This window comes from Schistocerca cancellata, chromosome 1, assembly GCF_023864275.1.
Source record: "Schistocerca cancellata isolate TAMUIC-IGC-003103 chromosome 1, iqSchCanc2.1, whole genome shotgun sequence".
In the NCBI taxonomy this organism is placed as follows: Eukaryota; Metazoa; Arthropoda; class Insecta; order Orthoptera; family Acrididae; genus Schistocerca; species Schistocerca cancellata.
Window position 1 is genome coordinate 298,230,604 of NC_064626.1, and position 23,044 is coordinate 298,253,647.

A 23,044-nucleotide genomic window follows, 5' to 3' on the forward strand; every position below is an offset into this window, starting at 1 on the left:
TCATCTTCTTCTCTAAGTGTCTCATTTCCTAATCTAATTCCCTCAGCTTCATCTGATTTGATTTGACTACATTCCATTCTTCTCATTTTGCTTTTGTTGATGTTCATCTTACATCCTCCTTCCAAGACATTGTCCATTCCATTCAACTGCTCTTCAGATCTTTTGCTGTCTCTGACAGAATAACAATGTCGTTGCAAACCTCACAGTTTATATTTCTTCTCCATGGATTTTAATTCCTACTCCAAATTTTTCTTTTGTTTCCTTTACTGCTTGCTCAATATACATATTGAATAACATTGGGGATAGGCTACAACCCTGTCTCACTCCCTATTCAACCACTGCTTCCCTTTCATGCCCCTCAACTCTTATAACAGCCATATGGTTTCTGTACAAATTGTAAATAGCCTTTCACTCCCAGTATTTGACCTCTGCCACCTTTGCAATTTGAAAGAGAGTATTGTACTCAACATTGTCAAAAGCTTTCTCTAAGTCTACAAATGCTAGAAATGTAGGTTTCCCTTGCCTTAATCTATCTTCAAAGATATGTCGTAGGGTCAGTATTGCCTCAAGAGTTCCAACATTTCCACAGAATCCAAACTGATCTTCCCTGAGGTCAGCTTCTACCAGTTTTTCCATTTGTCTGTAAGAAATTTGTGTTAGTATTTTGCAGCCGTGACTTTTTAAACTGATAGTTCAGTAATTTTCACACCTGTCAACACTTGCTTTCTTTGGGATTGGAATTATTATATTCTTCTTGAAGTCTGAGGGTATTTCGCCTGTCTCATACATCTTGCTCACCAGATGGTAGAGTTTTGTCAGGGCTGGTTCTCCCAAGGCTATCAGTAGTTCTAATGGAATGTTGCCTACTCCTGCGACCTTGTTTTGCCTTAGGTCTTTCAGTGCCCTGTCAAACTCTTCACACAGTTTCATTTCTCCCATTTCATCTTCATCTACATCCTCTTCCATTTCCATAATATTGTCCTCAAGTACATCGCCCTTGTATAGACACTCTATATACTCCTTCCACCTTTATGCCTTCCCTTCTTTGCTTACAACTGGTTTTCCATTTGAGCTCTTGATATTCATACAAATGGATCTCTTTTCTCCAAAGGTCTCTTTAATTTTCCTGTAGGCAGTATCTATCTTACCCCTAGTGATATATGCCTCTACATCCTTACATTTGTCCTGTAGCCATCCCTGCTTAGCCATTTTGCACTTCCTGTTGATTTCATTTTTTATAAATTTGTATTCCTTTTTGCCTGCTTCATTTACTGCATTTTTATATTTTCTCCTTTCATAAAATTAAATTCAGTATTTCTTCTGTTACCCAAGGATTTCTACTAGCCTTCGTCTTTTTACCTACTTGATCCTCTGCTGCCTTCATTATTTCATCCCTCAAAACTGCCCATTCTTCTTTTACTGTACTTCTTTCCCTGTTATTGTCAATCGTTCCCTAATGCTCTCTCTGAAACTCTCTATGTCTGGTTATTTCATTTTATCCAGGTCCCATCTCCTTAAATTCATGTCTGTTGCAGTTTCTTCAGTTTTAATCTACAGTTCATGACCAATAGATTGTGGCCAAAGTTCACATCTACCTCAGGAAATGCCTTACAATTTAAAACCTGGTTCCTAAATCTCTGTCTTACCATTATATAATCTACCTGAAACATTACAGTGTCTTCAGGCCTCTTCCACATATACAGCCTTCTTTCATGATTCTTAAACCAAATGTTAGCTATGATTAAGTTATGCTCTGTGCAAAATTCTACCAGGTGGCTTCCTCTTTCATTCCTTACCCCCAGCCCATATTCACCTACTACCTTTCCTTCTCTTCCTTTTCTTACTATCGACTTCCAGTCCCCATGACTATTAAATTTTTGTCTCCCTTCACTATCTGAATCATGTCTTTTATCTCATCATACACTTCTTCAATCTCTTCATCATCTGTGGAGCTAGTTGGCATATAAACTTGTACTACTGTGGTAGGTGTGGGTTTTGTGTCCATCTTGGCTACAATAACTCGTTCACTATGCTGTTCATAGTAGCTTACCTGCACTCCTATTTTTTTATTCATTATTAAACCTTCTCTTGCATTACCCGTATTTGATTTTTTATTCATAACCCTGTATACGCCTGACCAGATGTCTTGTTCCTCCTGCCACCGAACTTCACTAATTCCCACTATATCTAGCTTTAACCTATCCATTTCCTTTTTTAAATTTTGTAACCTACCTGCCCGATTAAAGGATCTGACATCCCACACTATGATCCATAGAACGCCAGTTTTCTTTCTCCTGATAGTGATGTCTTACCCGGACATCCAAATGGGGGACTATTTTACCTCCATAATATTTTACCCAAGAGGATGCCGTCATCGTTTAACCATACAGAAAAGCTGCATGCTCTCGGGTAACATTACAGCTGTAGTTTCTCCTTGCTTTCAGCTGTTTGCAGTACCAGCACAGCAAGGCCATTTTGGTTAATGTTACAAGACCAGATCAGTCAATCATCCAAACTGTTGCCCCTGTCGCTACTGAATAGGCTGCTGCCCCTCTTTAAGAACCACACATTTGTCTGGCCTCTCAATAGATACCCCTCCATTGTGGTTGCATCTATGGTATGGCTATCTGTATCGCTGAGGCATGCAAGCCTCCCCATCAAAGGCAAGGTCTGTGGTTCATGGGAGGAATATGTTTTATAGGCATGGAGAAAAAAAGAAACATCCAGAGGCTGAACTGCAATGTCACACATTTTTTTCAGGAAGGATAGTTTGCTCTAAAGGTGCATTATTTTTATATACAGAACAGGAATCAAGCAAAAGCAAGTTGCTTTGACCAGCTTTTAGCTAAAAGCAATGCTCATACCATTTTTATAGTTCCTTTACACCAGTTTTCCCACTCTTGCTTGCTGTGACATAAAAATTTCCTACTCTTCTTGCAAGATCACACATGCAAGAATGAATCATAGGGGAGAAGAGCACCTCCAACTTCTCACAGCACAATAAACAAGTTTCCAGTCAGTTTACTATCCAGATTAACAGTCAGCATAATTGTACATCAATGCATTAAGGCACTGATGTTAGTAGATCGTGATACAGTTCTCAGGGTATCTCTAATTTCCGGGGTTCCTTTCATATGCATTCAAATGCTGATTAGTCAGAGTTGACAACAAATTCCTTACTAAACAGTGCAATAAGTTTGTTTTATCTCATCTATAAATTTTTGGCCTGATTCCGCAGTTTGCTGTGCATCATCAAGCTGACACTTTGGTTGAAATTTTGTTATCCTATGTCTTCCAATACTGTATCATTATTTGAAGTTATGCAATCATCCACTGCTTTCCTTGAAATCACTGTAATCTATGCTGTGTTTAATTTGAAGTGCATAACAAAATAGGCCACAGCCATGCACATCCCACAAATTATATCGAGCATCCTTGAAACACACAAACACCAGTTTTTGTAACAAGTGTACCTTGCCCTCCCTTGAATATCCATTGTATTTTCTTATGCATTACAAGGTCATATTTGTATGTATTTATTTGAAATATTTTCATAATTGTTTTTTTATCATGCTTCAGATGATCTTCCACGTATGTAATTATGTTTAGTACCCGCACCTTGGACAATGAGTGTTCTTTTCGATGATTCACTGGAGATGAGATTTGAGGCCCCCTGTGTGACAAGAATAATGAACTGCATCACTCAACACCTGTTTCAACACCACTTTCACTTGTTAAGCACATATCATCATCATTGTACTCCCCATGTACATTGTCTGCACCATCAAGCATACATGACACCACACATTCCACTGACTGATCTTGCAGAAATGCTAATATTTCATCTGCCACTTCTTTCTCAAGATGCAAAATTCCTTGTGTTCCCTTCTGACAAAATGTAAACTTTGGCAACAGTTGCTGCGCGGGACTAGCCGAGCGGCCTTCGGCGCTGCAGTCACGAACTGTGCGGCTGGTCCCGGCGGAGGTTTGAGTCCTCTCTCGGGCATGGGTGTGTGTGTTTGTCCTTAGGATAATTTACGTTAAGTAGTGTGTAGGCTTAGGGACTGATGACCTTAGCAGTTAAGTCCCATAAGATTTCACACACATTTGAACATTTTTTGCAACAGTTGTTGCAGATATAATGCAATGTTTGTTTTGTTTATTGTTGCCATTGCTCTGCTCTGTAGCAGCACCACTAGCACTGTAATATTGTTATGAATTACTCATCACTAAGCATTTCAACTATGCTCCATAGCCTCATGCTGTGCTCACCATTGGATACCTCAAGTCCCACCCCTATTGCCATAACAGCCAATATTTTAGTTGATTGGTAGACAATATGTGAGGCATCAAATGGTGTAAACATCATTGCCCTTTTTTGACCTTGCACTCAAGTGTTTCTAGCCTGATATAAGAACAAATAATAGCAGCTAATATTCAAATATTGAGGTACTAGTTATGTGCTACAAGGAATTGATATGTCATAGGGTAAGAAAAAATTTGTGCTATAAATCAGAGAGCTTTGGTGAAAAAGAAAAAAGGGAAGAGACAAAAAGAAGAATAATGGTAAGTAAACAATACAAGCTCTCTCTTAGTGCGGTACAAGTGCACCCACTAACAGAAAAAAAAACTGTGAGTTCAGAATGGAACATCTCTCCTTCAAAAATAGGAAAATAAGGGAATAAAAGAACATAGACAACTCACATGTTTTCCAACCCAGTGTCTTTTTAGTTTTTTTATAAAGCAGTACAAAATGTTAAATATCTGTTTAACCCACATCTGTTCCTTTGCTGCAGTACCATTATCTCAGATCTTTAGTGATATGCAAATAGATTTACATTCATCATAACAAAGCGTGTAACTTTTCTTTTTTTTTGCGTTCATAACTATTTCTCAAATTCATACCCTAGTGTAACTTGATTGTATTGGTTTTTCCAGGGTAGTTCATTGGCTATTGTAATAAAACAATATTTTATTTCTATGTTAAATAAGGTTTTGCACTTCAGATTTATCTATATTCATTTCATATTATCTGTCATTGTGAATGCAATATATCAAGAGCAATCAAAATATTCCATGATGATAATCAATTATTAAAACTGCTCAGAATCCAAAATTATTCATTTAGAGACCTATCTGATGCCTCACACCTTACAAAATATTTACTCACACATATATATATGAACTCCAAAACTGATTTTCATGATCAAAAGTTGATTTTTTTCACTATTTACACGTTACCACATTTTTTTCATGTGTTATAGTGAACATATTGTTGCTTAACTGCAAACAAATTCATTGAATACAATTTCTGAAATGGAACTCTTGTAAGAGCAAAATATTATTAACATGGTGTAGTAAATAAGTAATAGATGAAACTGATCCAAGTAACCCAAATATAGCTTTATTTATAAACTTCTGAACAATAAAGGAAAGAAGTCTCTCATGACTCCACACATAACAGAGAAAATGGTCATACAGAAGGTGCAACGAAAATGTTACACAGAACAACTGATGTGAGTGGTACAAACTAAAAGAACATAGTGAGTGTGAGACAGTGGTGTTCCATGCAAATATAGGCATGAGTCGCCAATAGACAGCACAGCGTAGAACATGCCGTGTGCATGTTTCCTTCCTATAGGTGGCCCTAGCGGCCAACCTTCACTGAAACAGTTGGTGGTTGATGTAAGTACACATGGCAGCAACACTCTCTCAGCACACTCACACTCGCACATACTTGTAGTAGGATACAGCACACCTCTACCTCATGTGAAGAGGGTGCCCAGGTGATGGAGGAGATCGTGGAGGCCTGACAAGAGACACATCCATTGGCGCCAGAGCAGTGGCAGCTGGTGCCAACGGTGAGGACAGGACAATGTGTCGGGTGTGCAGTGGAGTGTAGGGCCGGAACGCGAGAATACATGGGCATGTCCAAGGGCAGTGAGCCCACACAGCATCTAATCACAGCCTCAGGGAGGATGATGCCATTCCCATCTCTGCGTCATCAGCAGCAGGCAGGTCCCAGTGCAGAGGAGACAGGGCTGGACCCACTGGCCATGATGGCTGAGGCAACGATGCCGAGTGGGCAGGTGGAGGCAGCCTGACCAGAACAGCAGGCTGTGGCAATGGACCCTAGGCCAAAGATGGATCGGTGCCAGTGCTGGGAAGCTGGATCTCCATGGCATGTGGAGGAAGCAACCAGTGAGATGGCGGCGCCTCCACAGCAAATGAAAACAGGTTTGAGACGGTGGGTGGTGGATGGGCAGGGGAGACCTTAGCCACACCCACAACCCATTAGATTCTGGCAGTGAGTGGTGGCACAACTGGTCAAAGAAGCATGCCACCAGCCCATCGACCAGCCCATCAGCCGTATCGATTTCACAAAGATGGCATCCCCAGTGGTGGACAACAGTGGCCGCCAATATCCACTTAGACCACTGACCAAATCGCCACGCCCACTCCCAGCTACACGAACCTGACCATGGTGGTTGCACTGCAGGCAACAGAAGGTGGAAGAGCATGTGTGGCTGTTGTCCGTGAAGCAACTCACCTGGGCCCTGCTCACTTACAGTCATGAAGCAACAAAATGGAGAAGGGCATCATCCGGCAAAGAATCCACAATGCACTTGTCATTCCGCCTTGCCATTTGAATGAGGGTGAAATGGTGGAGCCATAACATGATGAATGTCATGACAGAAACAAAACATTTGCAAGGTATGATAAATGAACTGGTGCTCATTATTGTAAACTAACATATAAGGCAACCCCTCAATAGACAAAAGTCTTAAATGCAAACGAATTGTGACCTCAGCCAGCATCAACACAATCCAGAGAATCTGAAGAAACTGGGATAATGCATCCACAACCAAGAGCCAATAGCAATTCAAGAAGGGACCCACAAATTCTACATGAATGCTTTCCCATGGCTGAATTGGACCTGGCCAAGGGGACAGAGATGCCCTGGGAGCCACTTGTTTTTGGGCACACTGCTCACAAGCTGTGACAGAAAATTTCGCCATCAATCCCTGTCCAAAATACATGTCTCCCAGCTAAAAGCTTAGTGTGCAAAACTCCTCAATGGCCCAGTTAGGGAAGGTATAGAATCTTGCACCATAACACAGCTGGAATGACTACTATGGGAGAGGGTTCTTCCATGGACAACAGCAAAACACTGTCAAAAACAGCATAAGGAAAACAGCTGTGCATGGGGTCCAAAACCCGACCCAGTGGTTTATCTGGCCTACCTTGTTGAACAAACTGAACCAGCGGGTGGAGAAGTGGGTTGGCGGCAATGGCAACTGATATGCGTGAGCTCATAATTGGGAAACCCTCCACTGTGGCCTGTGTTCCAGTATCCAGATGGAAGCAAAGCGATTCTTCCTGATCAAAGTTTGGATAATGACCCATAGGAAGGTGGAGCATGTTTAGGTGTAGGTCAAAAATGGATTTCGTAATTGTAGAGAAACAAGAACAATGGCAAAGCACTGTGGGCAGTGCCCTGCCTTGTCAGGCAAGGAATTGTAAGGGTTAAGATGGAAACCAAGGGTTTATGGTCAGTAGTAAGGTGAAACTTGGAGCCATACAGAAAACACTGGCAAGAGCCTGTTTTCCAGCTGAGAGCAACGCTGCTGGGCTGGAGTGAGAGATTCAGAGGTGAAAGCAACAGGTTGTTCAGAGCTGTCAGCATGTCAGTACACTAGGACTGTGCTGAGGCCATACTGTGAGGCAACAGTCACCAAATCATCTGCTGGTTCAGAGAGAATGTAGCTAAACAACTGGCTAAGAGTAGTTAGAATTTCAACATTTGAAAAGCATGATTGCAATCCAGGCTCCAGAAAAAATGTGCATTCTTGCATAATAAGGCATACAACATGTTGGCCAATGTGGTCACCCATGGCAGGAATTTATGGTAGTAGACTGTCTTTCCTAGGAAGGTCTGAAGCTTCTTCATGGGTGTGGATAGAGGCATAGACATAACAGTGGAGATGTGATGTGACAGCATGAACCCTATCCCATGAGACCTTGAACCCCAAATAACCAGTATAAGGTTAAAAAAAACTGATTTTGTGAGGTTACACCGTAAGCCTGCAGACTGTAAGACAAAAAACAAAGTGTGACAAACTTTTCAAGTGATCAGCCTCAGAGGAACCCGTATCAACATCATCCAGATAATTAATGCAACTTAAGACAGGCAGAGTCAGTTGCTCTAAAAGTCACTGGAAAATAGCAGACGCAATATCCACACCAAAAGGAAGGTGCAAATATTGATAGAGACTAAAAGGAGTATTCAAAACGTGAACTCACCAAGACTATTTGTCCAAAGAAATCTGCAAATACACTTCAGACAAATCAATTTTAGAAAAGTACTGGCCACCAAATATTTTTGCCAACAGTTGCTCCTGGTGAGGGAGAGGCTAAGTATACAGGATTGACTTTGTGTTGACAGTAGTACTGAAGTCACAGCGGAGACAAGCCTTCTGTGACAGCTTCTGAATTAAAACCAGCAGAGATGCCCATTTACTAGCCATAGCAGGTTGCATCACCCCTAGAGATTGAAGTCTGTCTGATTCTGCTTTCATTTGATTTTTAAGGGCAACAGGAATAGGATGCACATGACAAAAATGAAGCTCAGCCATGGATTTCAAAGAAATATCAGCAGAAAAATTCATAGCATACCCTATACCTTCCAAAAACAGGTCTGAAAACTCATCACACAGTATTTTCAGTTGATAATATGATATCTGATTGGAAACAAGGTGAAATGCATTGGTGATAGAAGATCCAAATGTCAGAAATGCATCCATCTCAAACAAGTTCTCAACACTGGCATCAGCAACCACCAAAAATGTAATGGAACAAACCACTGACTTGGAAGAGACAGATGCCTAAATTGTCCCAAAAGTTCAATGTTCTGTTTGTTAAAACTGACCAGCTTCTGTGTGACCAGTCTCTACAGTGGTGAGCCAAAACTATCATAGGTTTGACCATTCAATAATTTCATTGCAGCAGCTGCATTGACCTATAGCTGGAGCACTTGGCAAATACATTTAACTCGACAAACAACTTGGGAGAAGTCACAAGTACTGAAGTCACACAGTTTACATTCACATCCACATCCTGAGCAACCTTTGGTGAATGACACACAGAGGCGTTGTGGCCTTTCTTTTGGCGAGTATCATGAGTAGCCCAGCACTTAGGGCACACCGAACATCTGTGCTGAACAAAACAGAAAGCACAAGGTGTAAACAGAGATTGCAGATGCTGGTGCTGTGGCAGTCACAGCTGCTTGGGTCACCCTTGGTCTGATCAATGCTGGGCCCCTATGTTTACCCTCATCACTCCTGCTTCCTCGTGCAAGCTATCTGTCGTCCTAGTGGGAACTTCTTTCGACACTATTGACACATCACCCCATGCTTCAGTTTTGTCACCTGCTGCCTGAGAAACTTCAAAAAATTGTGCTATTTGCAAAAATTCTGTCAGTGGGGGTTAACATAGTCTGCATAAGAATCACCATGGACATCAGTAATGAATTGACACGTACAGCTTAGGCCTTGAAGTTCAGTTATCTGGTCCCTGTATGACTGATTTGATTTCTTGTGGCGCCAGTAGAATTCAACTTGTTCCTTTAATGCATTCTGTTGCGATGGTAGTTGGCCAATAAACTGCACATGTGATCAAAAGTAAGAGCTGCCAGTTCTTGTAAAGGCATAAGCTGATGCAATAATTGATATGCCTTAGGTGGGAACTTTGAGAGGAATAAGGCTTTGCACAAATTGGAGTCTGTCACCACCAAAACCCAAAAAATGCTGTCTGACTTTTTTCATGAGTTTCCCAATCCTCTACTGAATCAACATACCAGAGAAAAGAGGCTGGATAGACTGGTGGAGCACTACCCTGTCTGTTAATGGACACCACCAAAGTGGGCACTACAAAAGTAAGCTGTTCAATCAGGGCTGGTAAAACAGCATCTATAATGACTAATCCTGACAAAATCACACTTAATGACTGCGCATGTGAAACCTGTGAAACCATTCCAAAGTTATCACCAATCAGTTAGCCAAAAAGTAATACACAAAACCAATCCAAATAACACAAAATGACTTTATTTGTAAACCTCTGAACAATAATGGAAGTAAGCCTCTCATTCTCCACACACAAGAAAACAAAAAGAGTCATACAGAAGATGTAAGATAAGTGACAACTGACATGAGTAGTACAAAGTAAAAGAACACAGTGAGAGTGAGCCAGCACTGCTCAGTGTGTATACAGGAGCGAGTCACCATTAAATGATATGGTGGAGACTGTCCTGTGTGCATGCTTCTTACATATGGTCTCTAGTGGCAAGCCAGTGGTAATACAGTTGGCAGTCGATTTACATACACACTCACACTGACACTACTCTTGCCACACTCACACTCACGTGACCTAGTAGCAGGATACAGTACATGGGACGATCAAATAATAAGTGAAACTGGACACTTAAGATTCTTAAAACTCAAGGTAAATAGAGAGCTTTCTTGGAAATATCACTTTCAGGTACTAGGACAGAAACTTAATGGTGGTATCATATTTTAAAACTACTCCAGGCATTAACCAAAATTATTCTTAACCAAAAAAAGAGTAGTCAATACAAATGCTGATTTCAGTTCCCAAACTTATGTAGCCCATTGTTAAATCATTTTTGTAATTCTCTCTCTGTTGTCCATGTACATATAGTATTTGTAGTTAACAACATGAACTCATTCAAAAGGAAGTACAGAATTCATTCTTTGAACACTCAACAGAAAATCATTTGCATTTGGTAATTACTTCCACAACTGTTGTACAGAGAAATATGCACTGCACTACAGGCTCTATTTTCAACTGGCTTCCATGGTCTGAAAAATCTTAGAGATAAACAGGACTTCCTTCCAATAATTTAGAGATGAATGATGCAACATGATGTTTCATTGTATGTGTTATGGCTAATATTTTGTTTTGGTGTTCTTTTGAGTTTTATGATTTCATGTAATCACTGATCAGTAGTCATCATGTAAAAAATTAAAATTTGTTACTTGTTGTAGTAATTGAATTTCCCTCCCTCTGTATATCAGTCTGCTGGTATGAGTATCGTGAGCATAAATGTGTTACAAATGTGTGCTAAAACTTAAAGTATTCTAATTAATCGAGAGTATGAATAGGTAATTTACATACTTATTATACTGTATTCATCACAACTAACTTAAACTATTTTCACTGAATATGTTTCAGGTGCCCTTCCAGCTATTTCTGCATCCACATATTGTTTGCCACGACTCTGTCGATATGTCATAGTTTGTTTCTACTGTGTTCTTTCCATATGGGGCCTCTACAAGGTATGTCAAAATACAATATGTTTTAATTCCAAACACAATTTTCATACTATTGTTCCCTCTTAAGAAGATAATAATATGGAGATGTACAATAAAGAAGAAACTTTGTTAAATATCTGCAGTCATTAAAATTTGGGAAGTTTCTAGCGAATATTGTTTTAATCTGCTAACTTTATGGCAAAAAGGATACCAATAAATGTTTGTCAATCATTGAAATTTATCCAGATTTCTTGTACCATTGAGAGACTCACAAATAATATAGAATAAATATTAATTATATAGAAATGTCAAAGTTCATACATTAAGAAGTGTAAGGAAATTAATTAGGCAACACATTTCTGAAAATATTGAATGGATTGTCAATCTCTTCTTGTTCTCTAACTTCTTGCTATATCCTTTTCTATCTTCTTTGACCTGGTGAACTGATTTATCATTACTGCTAATACATGAACAGCCATCAAAATAAAAATTCATTTGACAATGCTAATACTTTCAATATAAGACAGTGTCCCTATAATACACAAGGTTCTTAGTCATGTGTGTGGTACATAGTTAAGTCTCACTCAGTGTCTGCAAATAGAATGTCAAGTTGTAATTATTTATCTGCCTTGTCTGATGGCTTCATAAAAATATCATACAAGGTCTGTTCAAGAAATTTTGGAACTCTGTGCACAAATTTTTTCTATGCTTACCCTTTACTTATTGTGCATGGTGTCCTTCAAAATACTCTTCTCCACAATTGATACACCACTCCTAATGCTGTTTCCACTTCCAGAAGCAGTCTTGGTGTGCCTCTTGCTGGACTGCACAAAGTATCTTCTCGGAATTTTCTTTTATCTCATATATCATTGCAGATCTTCATTGTTTCAATGGAACTTTCAAGTTTAGAAATAAAAATAAGTCTGCAGGGGCCAGGGCTGGAGAGTACAGAGCATGAAGCAACATAGTGGTTTCATTTTTTGTCCAATAGTCACACACCAACAGGGATGAATGTGCAAGGGCATTATCTTGATGCAAGAACCACGAATTGTCTTAGCACATTCAGGTCATTTCCTTCTCACATTTTTTCACAGGTGTCACAACACAACACAATAGTACCATCAATTAACAGTTTATCCCTATGACACAAATTCATAATGAACTAATCCTTCAAAGTCAAAGAAAACTATCTGCATGGCTTTGAAATTTGACCTTATGTGACAAGCGTTTTTGGTCTTGGAGAACCTTCTCCCACTATTGTGAAGACTGAACCTTGGTCTCAACATCATAACCATAGACCCACATCTCATCAACAGTTATGATTCTTTCAAGGAATATCTTGTTCTCATTTGCATGATCCAAAAGCTATTCACAGAATGTGAGGCGAAGATCTTTCTTGTCTTGACTCATGAGGCGTGGAACGATCTGGGAGGCAACGTGATGCATTCCAAGATGCTGTGTCAGGATTTCTTGACATGATCCATCTGACATTTTACCTTCTTCTCAAATCTCTTGTACTGTCAATCTTCAATTGGCATGCACAGTTTTGTTGGCATTTCTGACATGAGCATTGTCGGTAGATGTTGAAGGACGTCCTAAACTAGGATCATCCTTAACTTCCATCATGCCATTTTCAAACCATGTGAAACATTCATAACATCAAGTGTGGCTGAAACACTCATCACTGTAGGCTTCCTTCATAATTTGGTGTGTCTCTGTAAAGGATTTCTTGAGTTTCATGCAAAATTTAATGCAGACATCCTGCTCCTCTAACTCTGCCATCTCAGTATTCACAAACTATGTCACACAACATTCTACTCGATACAGCACTGAACAATAACTGACAGACATACAGCAATGAAACTTCCAACGTTACACATTAAACACAGGCAGGGATGCCAACCGCATTTCACTCCGACACACTAATGGTGCAAAATTATGAATTTTCCAGAATTTTTGGAACAGACGTCGTATTTTAAAAGTAATAATTTACTGTTAATAATGTGTCTTATTTTGTTGGATAATTCAAAACTGTTTGTATTCATGGCACTTAAGTATAAACAGCCTATAGCTCTCTTATGAATTAACCCAGGTCTGTGTGTAATAACACACAGCGGTATTTCCGAGATCAATAAAAACCAAACCAAATTCCAGACAGATTAAAATGTGACAGTGTTAGACTTCTCAGTAAGTAGATTAATGTCACAGATGTCAACAACCAACAGCCAGGATCTAATCTTACATATTATTTCTATATTTATGGGAATTCAGTGTATTCCAGCATTGTCACTCATCTGCACAAAATGAGATACTTGTAGTTTGTGTTTGAAAAGGACAGTGATTTATACAAGTATTATGTACATGAGTAAAATTTTAAATGACAAAAATGTAACAGTTAATCCACCTTATAGTATATGACGGAAGATACTAAAAGTATCACTATCTTTTCTACCCTTCGCTGTCCCATTCCTGGATGTTTCACAGAGCATTAAAGGGCATAGTGGACATCTGAAGATGAACTTACAATCAGCTGTAAATATTGGCATGAAACCAATGATAGTTTACAGACTAGTTTCAGCTGTTTAGGTTTCACACCCACGTAAACACTGGACAGTATTTGCAGCTCAGCTTTCATATATGATCCCATCCCTTTTAGACAGCTAGTACTCATCCCAAAAACTGATAGCTGTTTCTCTGCACTGAGGAACTCATCTACATCAAGAGACACGAGTAGAGTAAACTTCTGCCTAAAATATTACCAAAACTCCAAAAAGTAGTAGTCTGTCTCACATCCAAACGATAACATAACCCTAAGTCACTCCTACTTCCAATCCCCTGGCTTCCTTAGCGATTACCCAGATACAATACCTATCCATTACACATATTCACCCCCTCTTTTTGCAGCTCAATCACATTTATTTACTACTCAAACAAAGATAAGGTCACATGTGAAAGCAGCCACATCACATCCTAGCTGTGCTTTGTTTACTGTGCAGCATTCTGCCTTGTGTGACGCTTAATTAGCTGTCTCCAGGCAAATGGCAACCACAAATTGCAAACTCAACCATATGGTAACACAAAATACTGCATGAGGCAATGCCATTGACTTCAGTGGATCCTATCCACAAGGACCAGCTCCTTTGAATTGCACAAGTCAGAATTGTCACTTCAACATTTTCTCAATTCTCAAAATCCCTCTGACCTTAACTTCTGCTGTCCCATCTTCAGTTGACTCATTCTAGCTCCCTCACCCTAACCATTTCCTTTCCTGTCTCAACTTTTATTTCCCATTTCTCCAGTTCCTCCCCCCCCCCCCCTCTCTCTCTCTCTAATTATCTATCTATCTCCTTCTCTCACACTCCATTTCATCAGTTTTGTGTTTATCATTTATAATACTTAATCCTCATTTTACCACTTCCATGAGAGCCATCTGTCTTGCCCTCTTCTGCTTCCACTGTACCCTTTCCCTTCCTTGCCAAATACTTCAAATTGCCTCCCAGTTGCCACAATCACAATACTTTCCTCCTGCTCATGTGTGCCCCCCCCCCCCCCACGTGCACACACGTGTCTGTGTTGGCAACCATTGTAGTAACCAAAACCAACTGCGGGAATGCCTTGGGCTGCGGATCGGAGCCGCCAGGCGGGGAAGCCACCGGCGGTGGAGCACAGGACGAGTCGGACGACAGACCAACGACAACTGACAACAACTGACCACGACTGACTATGACCGACACAACAAGGAAGAGATAAACAACGGAGGCTGCACGAGTGCCGCTGCGTGGAATAGCCACCGCGGAGGCGGAGCCCTCTATGGGCTGACCATGTCCATTTGTTCTGGCGCGTGTTCGACTTCCGCAGCGGAAGATACTAGATCCCTCCCCCCCCGAAATTGGTGCATAGGGGTGGAAATGCCCCGGACAATGCCGAGGCGGGTGGAACGAGGGCACGGTTTGTGAGACGTCTGGAGGGACCACTGGGGGAGGGGAGGGCAGACTGTCTGCGGCATCCATCAAGGTGTGACCAGAGGGCAGTGGGTCAGAGGGCGTCTCTATACCCCGGTGAGGTGGAAGGGGTGTCTGCAGAGCCGGCGAGGAGATGGAGGTTGAAGGGAAGGGCTCTACCTCGAGGGACGTGTCCGCACCAGGAAGCAGGGAAGGCGGTGGGGGAGGAATCAAGGCAGGGGCCCGAGGGCGGAGTTGGTTATGGTGGCGACGCTCGAGCCCTCTGTGTGTCTGTACGGTTGTCACTCGCCGCCCATGAGCCGTCGTCACTGTAGCGGGTGTCCATGCAGGTGTGCTGCCATAGGAGCGGGCCCACACAGCCATCCCTGGGGCGTAGTGCCAGGAGGGGCTAGAGCGGGGCCCAGAAGGGGATGATGTCAGCACGTGGAGGAGGGTCCGAGGTCGTCACCCGTGAAGGAGTTCGGCAGGACTATGACCGGCCACCGGCGTAGTGCGGTAGGTGCTGAGAAACAAGGTGAGAGCCGAGGTGGTGTCTGACGGCTCCACTGATTTCATCAGCTGCTGTTTGAAAGTGCAGACCAGGCGTTCTGCCACGCCATTGGATGAAGAATGGAAGGGGGGAGAGCGAATGTGTTTGATACCGTTAGTGGAGCAGAAGGCCTGGAACGATGACGCCGTGAATTTGGGCCCGTTATCCGTGACCAACATCTGAGGAAGGCCTTCAATGGCCAACACCTGGACCAAGGTGGTGAGGGTGGCATCAGTGGTGGTGGACGCCATGTGGACCACATATGGGTATTTGGAATAGGCATCAATGATGAGGAGCCACATGGGGCCTAAGAAGGGGCCTGCAAAATCGAGATGGATCCTGTCCCAGGGTTGGCTGGGTGTTGGCCAGGGCGCGAAAGATTGTGGAGGACTAGCCTGATGACACGCACACACCGTGCAACCACGGACCAGGTGCTCAATGTTGCCATCGATTCCTGGCCAGTAGACAAGTCGTCGAGCCAACGCCTTCATGCGAGACATCCCCCAGTGTCCGCGGTGTAATAAGTGTAGGACGCGATGGCATAAGTCCGGAGGGATGACCACCCGATGGGCGTCCGAGCCCGTGGACAACAGTAGGATGGCCTCCATCACCGAAAGTCTGTGTGAGACATGACGCCATGGGCTGAAGTCAGTTTTCAAACATCGGGTAATGTAGGGAGGCCAACCACGGGTCACATAGCGGAGAACTTGCCGCAGAATGGGGTCCCTGCACATGGAAGCGGCAATTTGCGTAGCCATCAGAGGAAATCCATCGAGAGTCTCACGGCGGGCAGAGTCGATGTGGAAGCACAGGACTTCCTGCTGGTCGAATGCCGGATCGGGTCCTGCTGGGAGACGTGACAAGGCATCTGCATTAGTGTGTTGACTGGTGAGCTTATAGCGGATGGTGTAAGTGTAATTAGGCAAGAACAATGCCCAACGTTGAAGACGCTGAGCCATCCGTTCTGGAAGGTGTGAATGGGGCCCGAAAAGTGACACTAAGGGCTTGTGATCCATGAGGAGGGTGAACTGCGCTCCAAACAGCTAAATGTGAAATTTCTGAACTGCAAAAATAATGGCAAGACCCTCCTTTTCGATCTGAGAGTAATTCCTTTGCGCAGGGGTTAATGTCTTGGATGCATATGCCACAGGTTGTTCCAACCCATCCTCATTTCTGTGTGCCAGGACTGCCCCAATCCCGTACGCTGAGGCATCGGCCGCCACCACCAAGGGACGATCCGGAGAGAAAGGCGTAAGGCAAGGGGCAGATTTTAGCATCGTCTTCAGGCGGGTGAAAGCCTGATCGCAGGCAGAAGTCCACGTGTTAGGTACCCCTTTGCGATGCAGGCGATTTAGGGGATGCGCGACATGGGCGGCTTGGGGTAAGAACTTTAAGTAATAATTGACTTTCCCCACAAATACCTGGAGTTCGGATAAGTTTTGTGGACGTGGAAGGGCATCGATGGCTGCAACATTGCGGTCCGAAGGGCGAATGCCATCTTTACTGAGCCAATGGCCTAAGTACTCCACTGCCAGTTGAAAGAAACTGCACTTCTCCAACCGACAACGTAAACCCACAGCCTGCAGGGCATGAAATAAGGTACTGAGGTTGCCCAGATGTTCCTGGCGCGTGCGCCCCGTGACTAAGATATCATCAAGGTAATTGACACAAGCCGGTATTGGTTGCGTAAGTTTCTCGAGATACCGCTGGAAAATTGCAGAGGCAGAGAAAATGCCAAATGGAAGACACTTGTATTTATAGAGACCGAAAGGTGTGTTGATGATGACGATGGCCTGCGATTCCTCATCCAACGGCAATTGGTGATAGGCTTCTGCCAGATCAATCTTAGAAAAGTACCCACCACCAGCCAGTTTAGCGAGAAGGTCTTCCTGTCGAGGGATGGGATACATTTCGAACAAAGACTGAACATTGACCGTAGCCCCAAAATCCCCACAAAGGCGAAGTGATCCATTGGGTTTCTTGATGACCACTAAGGGCGTTGCCCAGGCACTCGATTGTACTGGCTCGATAACCCCCAGAGCCTGGAGCCGATCGAGTTCCTGCTTGACGGCCGCACACAAATCCACCGGAATAGGGTGAGCCTGACAAAAGCGAGGCCGTGCGTTCGGCAGTAAAGTGATGTGTGCCTGGAAATCGGAAGCGCAGCCCAGGTCTGCCGAAAATGGGGTGGAAAAGGACGTGCACAGATCGTCTAGGTCCTGAAATGGAACCGTAGTTGAGACGAACTGCACTTCGTCTTGAATGGAAAAGCCAAACCATGTAAACGCATCTAGTCCAAAAATGTCCGAAGCCGACGGGTGGTCCACCACAAATAGGGTAAGGGGCCGGGGAAGGTTTTTGTAGAAGGCCATAACAGAAAACTGCCCACGGAGAGGGATGGAACTGTCGCTGTAGGCGACCAACCTCCGAGAGGGTGGGGACAATTATGGAGACCCAAGACGTGCATATGTCGTCAGATTGACCAAAGAAACTGTGGCCCCCATATCGACCTGAAAACGGACGTCCTCATTAAAGATGCGTAGGGTGAGGAATAACTTTTGAGCCAATGTGTCGGTCCGAGGGGCGACTGTGTGTAAAGCATGGACGGCTTCCTGTTGGCCTGCAGGGGCGGGGCAGGGGCGGGTCAAGCAGCTACAACAGACTGATCGAAGGTGGCCTTCTTTCTCACAGAGTGAACAGGTCTTCCAGTGATGGGGACAGTCAGCTCAAGTGTGGGCCGAGAAGCACTGGGGGCATGACGGGAGGGGGCCACACGGCTGACGTCGAGGGGCGACCGGCAGTTCGGACACCATAGAGACATCAGACAGTGAGGAATGTCGACGGCGGTGCCCTCTGGAGACTGTGCCCCGTCGACGGCGGGAAGGAGTGGATCGGGAAGTGGACTCGACTGCTGCCACCTGGGGCCGCGCCATGAGATGTTTGATCGCCGCCTGAGCAATTTCGAAGGAATGGGCAATACGCAGAATGTCAGAATGTCTTTCAATGAGGGGTTGTCCAACTTCAACGCTGCAGTGCGGACCTCCGGATCAGGTGCCAGTTGAATGACCACATCCCGAATTAACGAATCTGCATATGACGCCTTGCACTGCTGATTGGTGCACGTGAAGTTGCATTTGCGGCTGAGGCCTTGCAAATCCGTCACCCAGGAAGGGTAGGACTGACCTGGCTGCTTGGGGTATTGATGAAATTCCAAGCGAGACACAACCACGTGGTATCGCTGGGAATAATAGTTAGTTAGCAACACACAAATCTCGTGAAAGGAGAGAGCCACGGGGTCGGCCAACGGTGTCAACTTCCAGAGCAAGAAAAACATGTCCGGTGAGGCCCAAGACAAGAATAACGACCGCTGCAGAGAGTCATCCGACACCTGAAAGGCCGTGAAATTTTGCTTCAAACAATGCAGGTACGTTTCCAAATCCTCTTTTGCGTCGTTGAATGGTGGGAACGATGGCGGGCGTGGGAACGTGTCTGAAAGCAGGCCACCTGGGAGAAGAGGTTGGAGGGAATCCTGCTTATTGACCCTGTCTGAGAGCAACTGCAGTGACGTCTGTAAGACCTCCAACTGCTGCTGCTGCTGCTGCTGCTGTTGCATGAGCTGCTGCTGTTGCTCTAAGAGAGTGAGCAATTTCTCTTCCATACTCCTATGTTCCGTTTACCTCGTCACCAATGTAGTAAGCAAAACCAACTACAGGAACGCCTTGGGCTGCGGATCGGAGCCGCCAGGCGGGGAAGCCGCCGGCGGTGGAGCACGCACCACCGGGTAAACACAGGACGAGTCGGACGACAGACCAACGACAACTGACAACAACCGACCATGACCGACTATGACCAACACAACAAGGAAGAAATAAACAACGGAGACTTGTGGAAACCACAACACCAAACACCAACAGTAAACCCACTCAGAACCAGAGCCAGGCAAATGTCAACAACGAGCAATGACCAGAACGCAGTACCGCAGAGATAGAAACGAAATCCAGACCGAGTACCAGACTCGCTGGACTAGGGCAGAGCGGGTCCCTATATGCGAAACCAGAGGGAGCGGCTATTGGCTGCTGTCTGCACGTGGCGTAGCGGTGGCGCCCTCGCTGCACGAGTGCCGCTGCACGGAATAGCTGCCACGGAGACGGAGCCCTCTATGGGCTGACCACATCCATTTGCTCTGACACGTGTTCGACTTCCGCAGTGGAAGATATTAGAACCATCTATCAACATTTTACCATGTGGGTGATATTGGAGATTTGTAATTGTGTTGGAGAGAGTGTTTGTACTATTATTCAGAAATGAAAACTGATTAGATTGCTGGAAGGGAGATGGAGAAAGAGAGACAGTGAGGAAGATTTTTGTGTGTGTGTGTGTGTGTGTGTGTGTGTGTGTGTGTGTGTGTGTGTGTACGCGCATATGCTAAATTGGGAAACTGAAAGAATAGCTTAGTTGAAAGCTAGTGAATTGTTGTCTGTCCTTGATTTCCATTATTTCCCAATCCGAGATGTAATAACCATAAAATTAGAAGTACTATATTTTTGGTAGAATACATAGTTCAACATATTACAGTTCTACGCGCTTCAGTATGGAACCGTGTGACCACTACGGTTGCAGATTCGAATCCTGCCTCGGGCATGGATGTGTGTGATGTCCTCAGGTTAGTTAGGTTTAAGTAGTTCTAAGTTCTAGGAGACTGATGACCTCAGATGTTAAGTCCCATAGTGCTCAGAGCCGTTTGACCCATTTTTCAACATATTATGAAAAGGTTAGATTCCATCTCACTGTAAAGATGACATGTTGAGATACGGACACACACAACAAAAAGACAGTTACACATTAATATTTCAGTGAAAGTTTACTTCAGAAAATAAAACACACACACACACACACACACACACACACACACACACACACATATTCACACAAGCAAGCACACCTCATGCACACATGACTGCTTTTGCTGGCCACTCTAGCCAGAATGCAAATGTCATGTTGAACAAAAGCTGGAATCCAGAGTAGGGTAAGGAAAGGGAAGGGTTAGCAGTCCACAGATAAGTGGAGAGAAGAATGCTGTCTGTCGGAGCATGCAGGATTTAAATGGCATTAGGACACCAGACTGCCAGGTGTGCAGCATTATTGGAGTGGGAGGCTGTTGAGAGGTGTGTGTGTTGGGGGGCAGGGGGGGGGGGAGCAGAGAAGGGAAACAGACTGGTAGGTGTGATAACACAAAATCAGAAAAGCTGATGGTAGAGAGGAGTATCCAGATGGCCCAGTCTGTGAAGCAGCCATTGAAAACAAGCATGTTATGTTCACCTGCATGTTGTACCACAGGGTGGTTCACTTTGCTCTTGACCACAGTTTGGTTGTGGCACACAGACAGGCAATATCCCCACACCTAGTCTGGAAATAGATTGCCTATGCCAAGTCCTCACACATTTGCAATCCTCCCACTGCCCTCAAGAACCAGCTACGAAGCACCCCCTTCAGCACCCAGTACCACCCTGGACCGGAACAACTGAACCACATCCTTCATCAGGGCTTTGATAATCTATCACCAAACCCTGAAATTAGGGACATCTTACCAAGATCTTTCCTACCTCTCCTAAATTGGTGTTCCACCACACTCTGACCTCTACTACATCCTAGTGCATCCTTAGTCCATCCCTATGCCACTCTCAAACCCAATCCTATGCCACAGAGATTATATCCCTGTGGAAGATCTGGTGAAAGACCTGCCCAATTCACCCAACAGCACTTTCTATTCCAGTCCTACTACAGGCTTATCTTACCCCCTCAGAGGCCAGGCCACCTGTGATAGCAGCCGCATCATATTCCAGCTCTGCTGCAATCATTGCCCAGCTTTTTATATTGGTATGACTATTAAACAGCTGTCTAACAGGATGAATACCATTACAAAATGCTGGTAAGACAAAAAATTCCCTCTATAACCATAGTCTGCAAACTATTGTGAAGTGTTTGACAGAGGGCACTTAGCATAGTGATAAATGTCACGATTCCTTCCCATTCCAAACGTGTTTGACACATTTGATAAATGATTGCTTAAATGCCTCTGTGTGTGCTTTAAGTAATCTAATCTTGTTTTGACAGTCCCTATGGGAGTGATATGTTGCAGGTTACAAAACATCTCTAGATTCTTCATTTAACACTGGCTCTTGAAATTTTGTAAGCAGACTTTCACAGAATAACTTATGTCTTTCTCCAAACTTCTAGCATTTCAGGTTTTCCAACAGTTCCATGACACTCTCCCATGACTGAAACAAACCTATGATCATTTGTGCTCCTTTCTTTATATACATTCAGCTATCCTCTGTTAGACCTATCTGGTATGGGTCCACCACATTTGAGCAATATTCTGAGATGGAATGCACAAGTGATTGTTAAGCAGTCTCCTTTTGTAAACTTGCCAGGATTTCGCCATTAGACTACCAATGAAATGAAGTCTGCCACCTACCTATAGGAGGTTTGATCTCATATATATTTCAAATACACTCCCATAGCAGTTTATAGGATGTGTTTCACTTGATTACAACCAATCTAACAAAATGTTCCCAGAAATCAGCAGTATTACATAACACTCATAATGTTTCAATATTATCTTGGCCTTGTAGATCCATTTATTCATTTACTCACTCAACCATAAGACAGCCCTCAAGCTGCATAAGGTGCCCTCCGTAATTACAAAAATATATGTCAGGTGTTTTAAAATACAGATTGTATTGCACAATGTGCAGTTGTACAATTTTATAATCACACTACGCTAAATTTAGTTACACTACTTATACAAAGTTGTTCCACACACACTCTTAAGAATGATAAGGATAAAAACTATTATTTTATAATTAAATTGGTAGATTACTTACATTGCTACTGACAAATTCGTCAACAGTGTAGAAATATTTTTCTCTCAGACTGGATTCTATAATATTTCTGGACTTATTAGTATTTAACTGCTTCATTCCACTTGTTAATTTGTTAAAAAGAGACCTACCTGCATGCAGAAAGTATTTTTGAGTTGTTGTTAGTCCAAAGGAGGGAGATGGTGGTTAGTGTTTAGCATCTCGTCAACAATGAGGTCATTAGAGATGAAGAACAAGCTTTGAAGAGGGAAGGATGGGGAAGGAAAATGGCCTGGCCCATTCAAAGGAACCATCCTGGGGTTTATCTGGAGGAATTTAAGGTAATCACAGAAAATCTAA

At 43.4% G+C, this 23,044-nt stretch overlaps 1 protein-coding gene across 4 annotated transcripts in view; it reads left to right on the top strand.

The window, feature by feature from the left end:
• The window catches only part of LOC126171852 (progestin and adipoQ receptor family member 4), a 204,212-nt gene that overhangs the window by 135,756 nt on the left and 45,412 nt on the right, over positions 1-23,044 (top strand). For all 4 annotated transcript variants that reach the window (XM_049920830.1, XM_049920831.1, XM_049920833.1 and 1 more), the window contains one exon: positions 11,251-11,354. In XM_049920830.1, the coding sequence (XP_049776787.1) occupies positions 11,251-11,354 (104 nt within the window). The remainder of the gene's footprint in view (positions 1-11,250; positions 11,355-23,044) is intronic.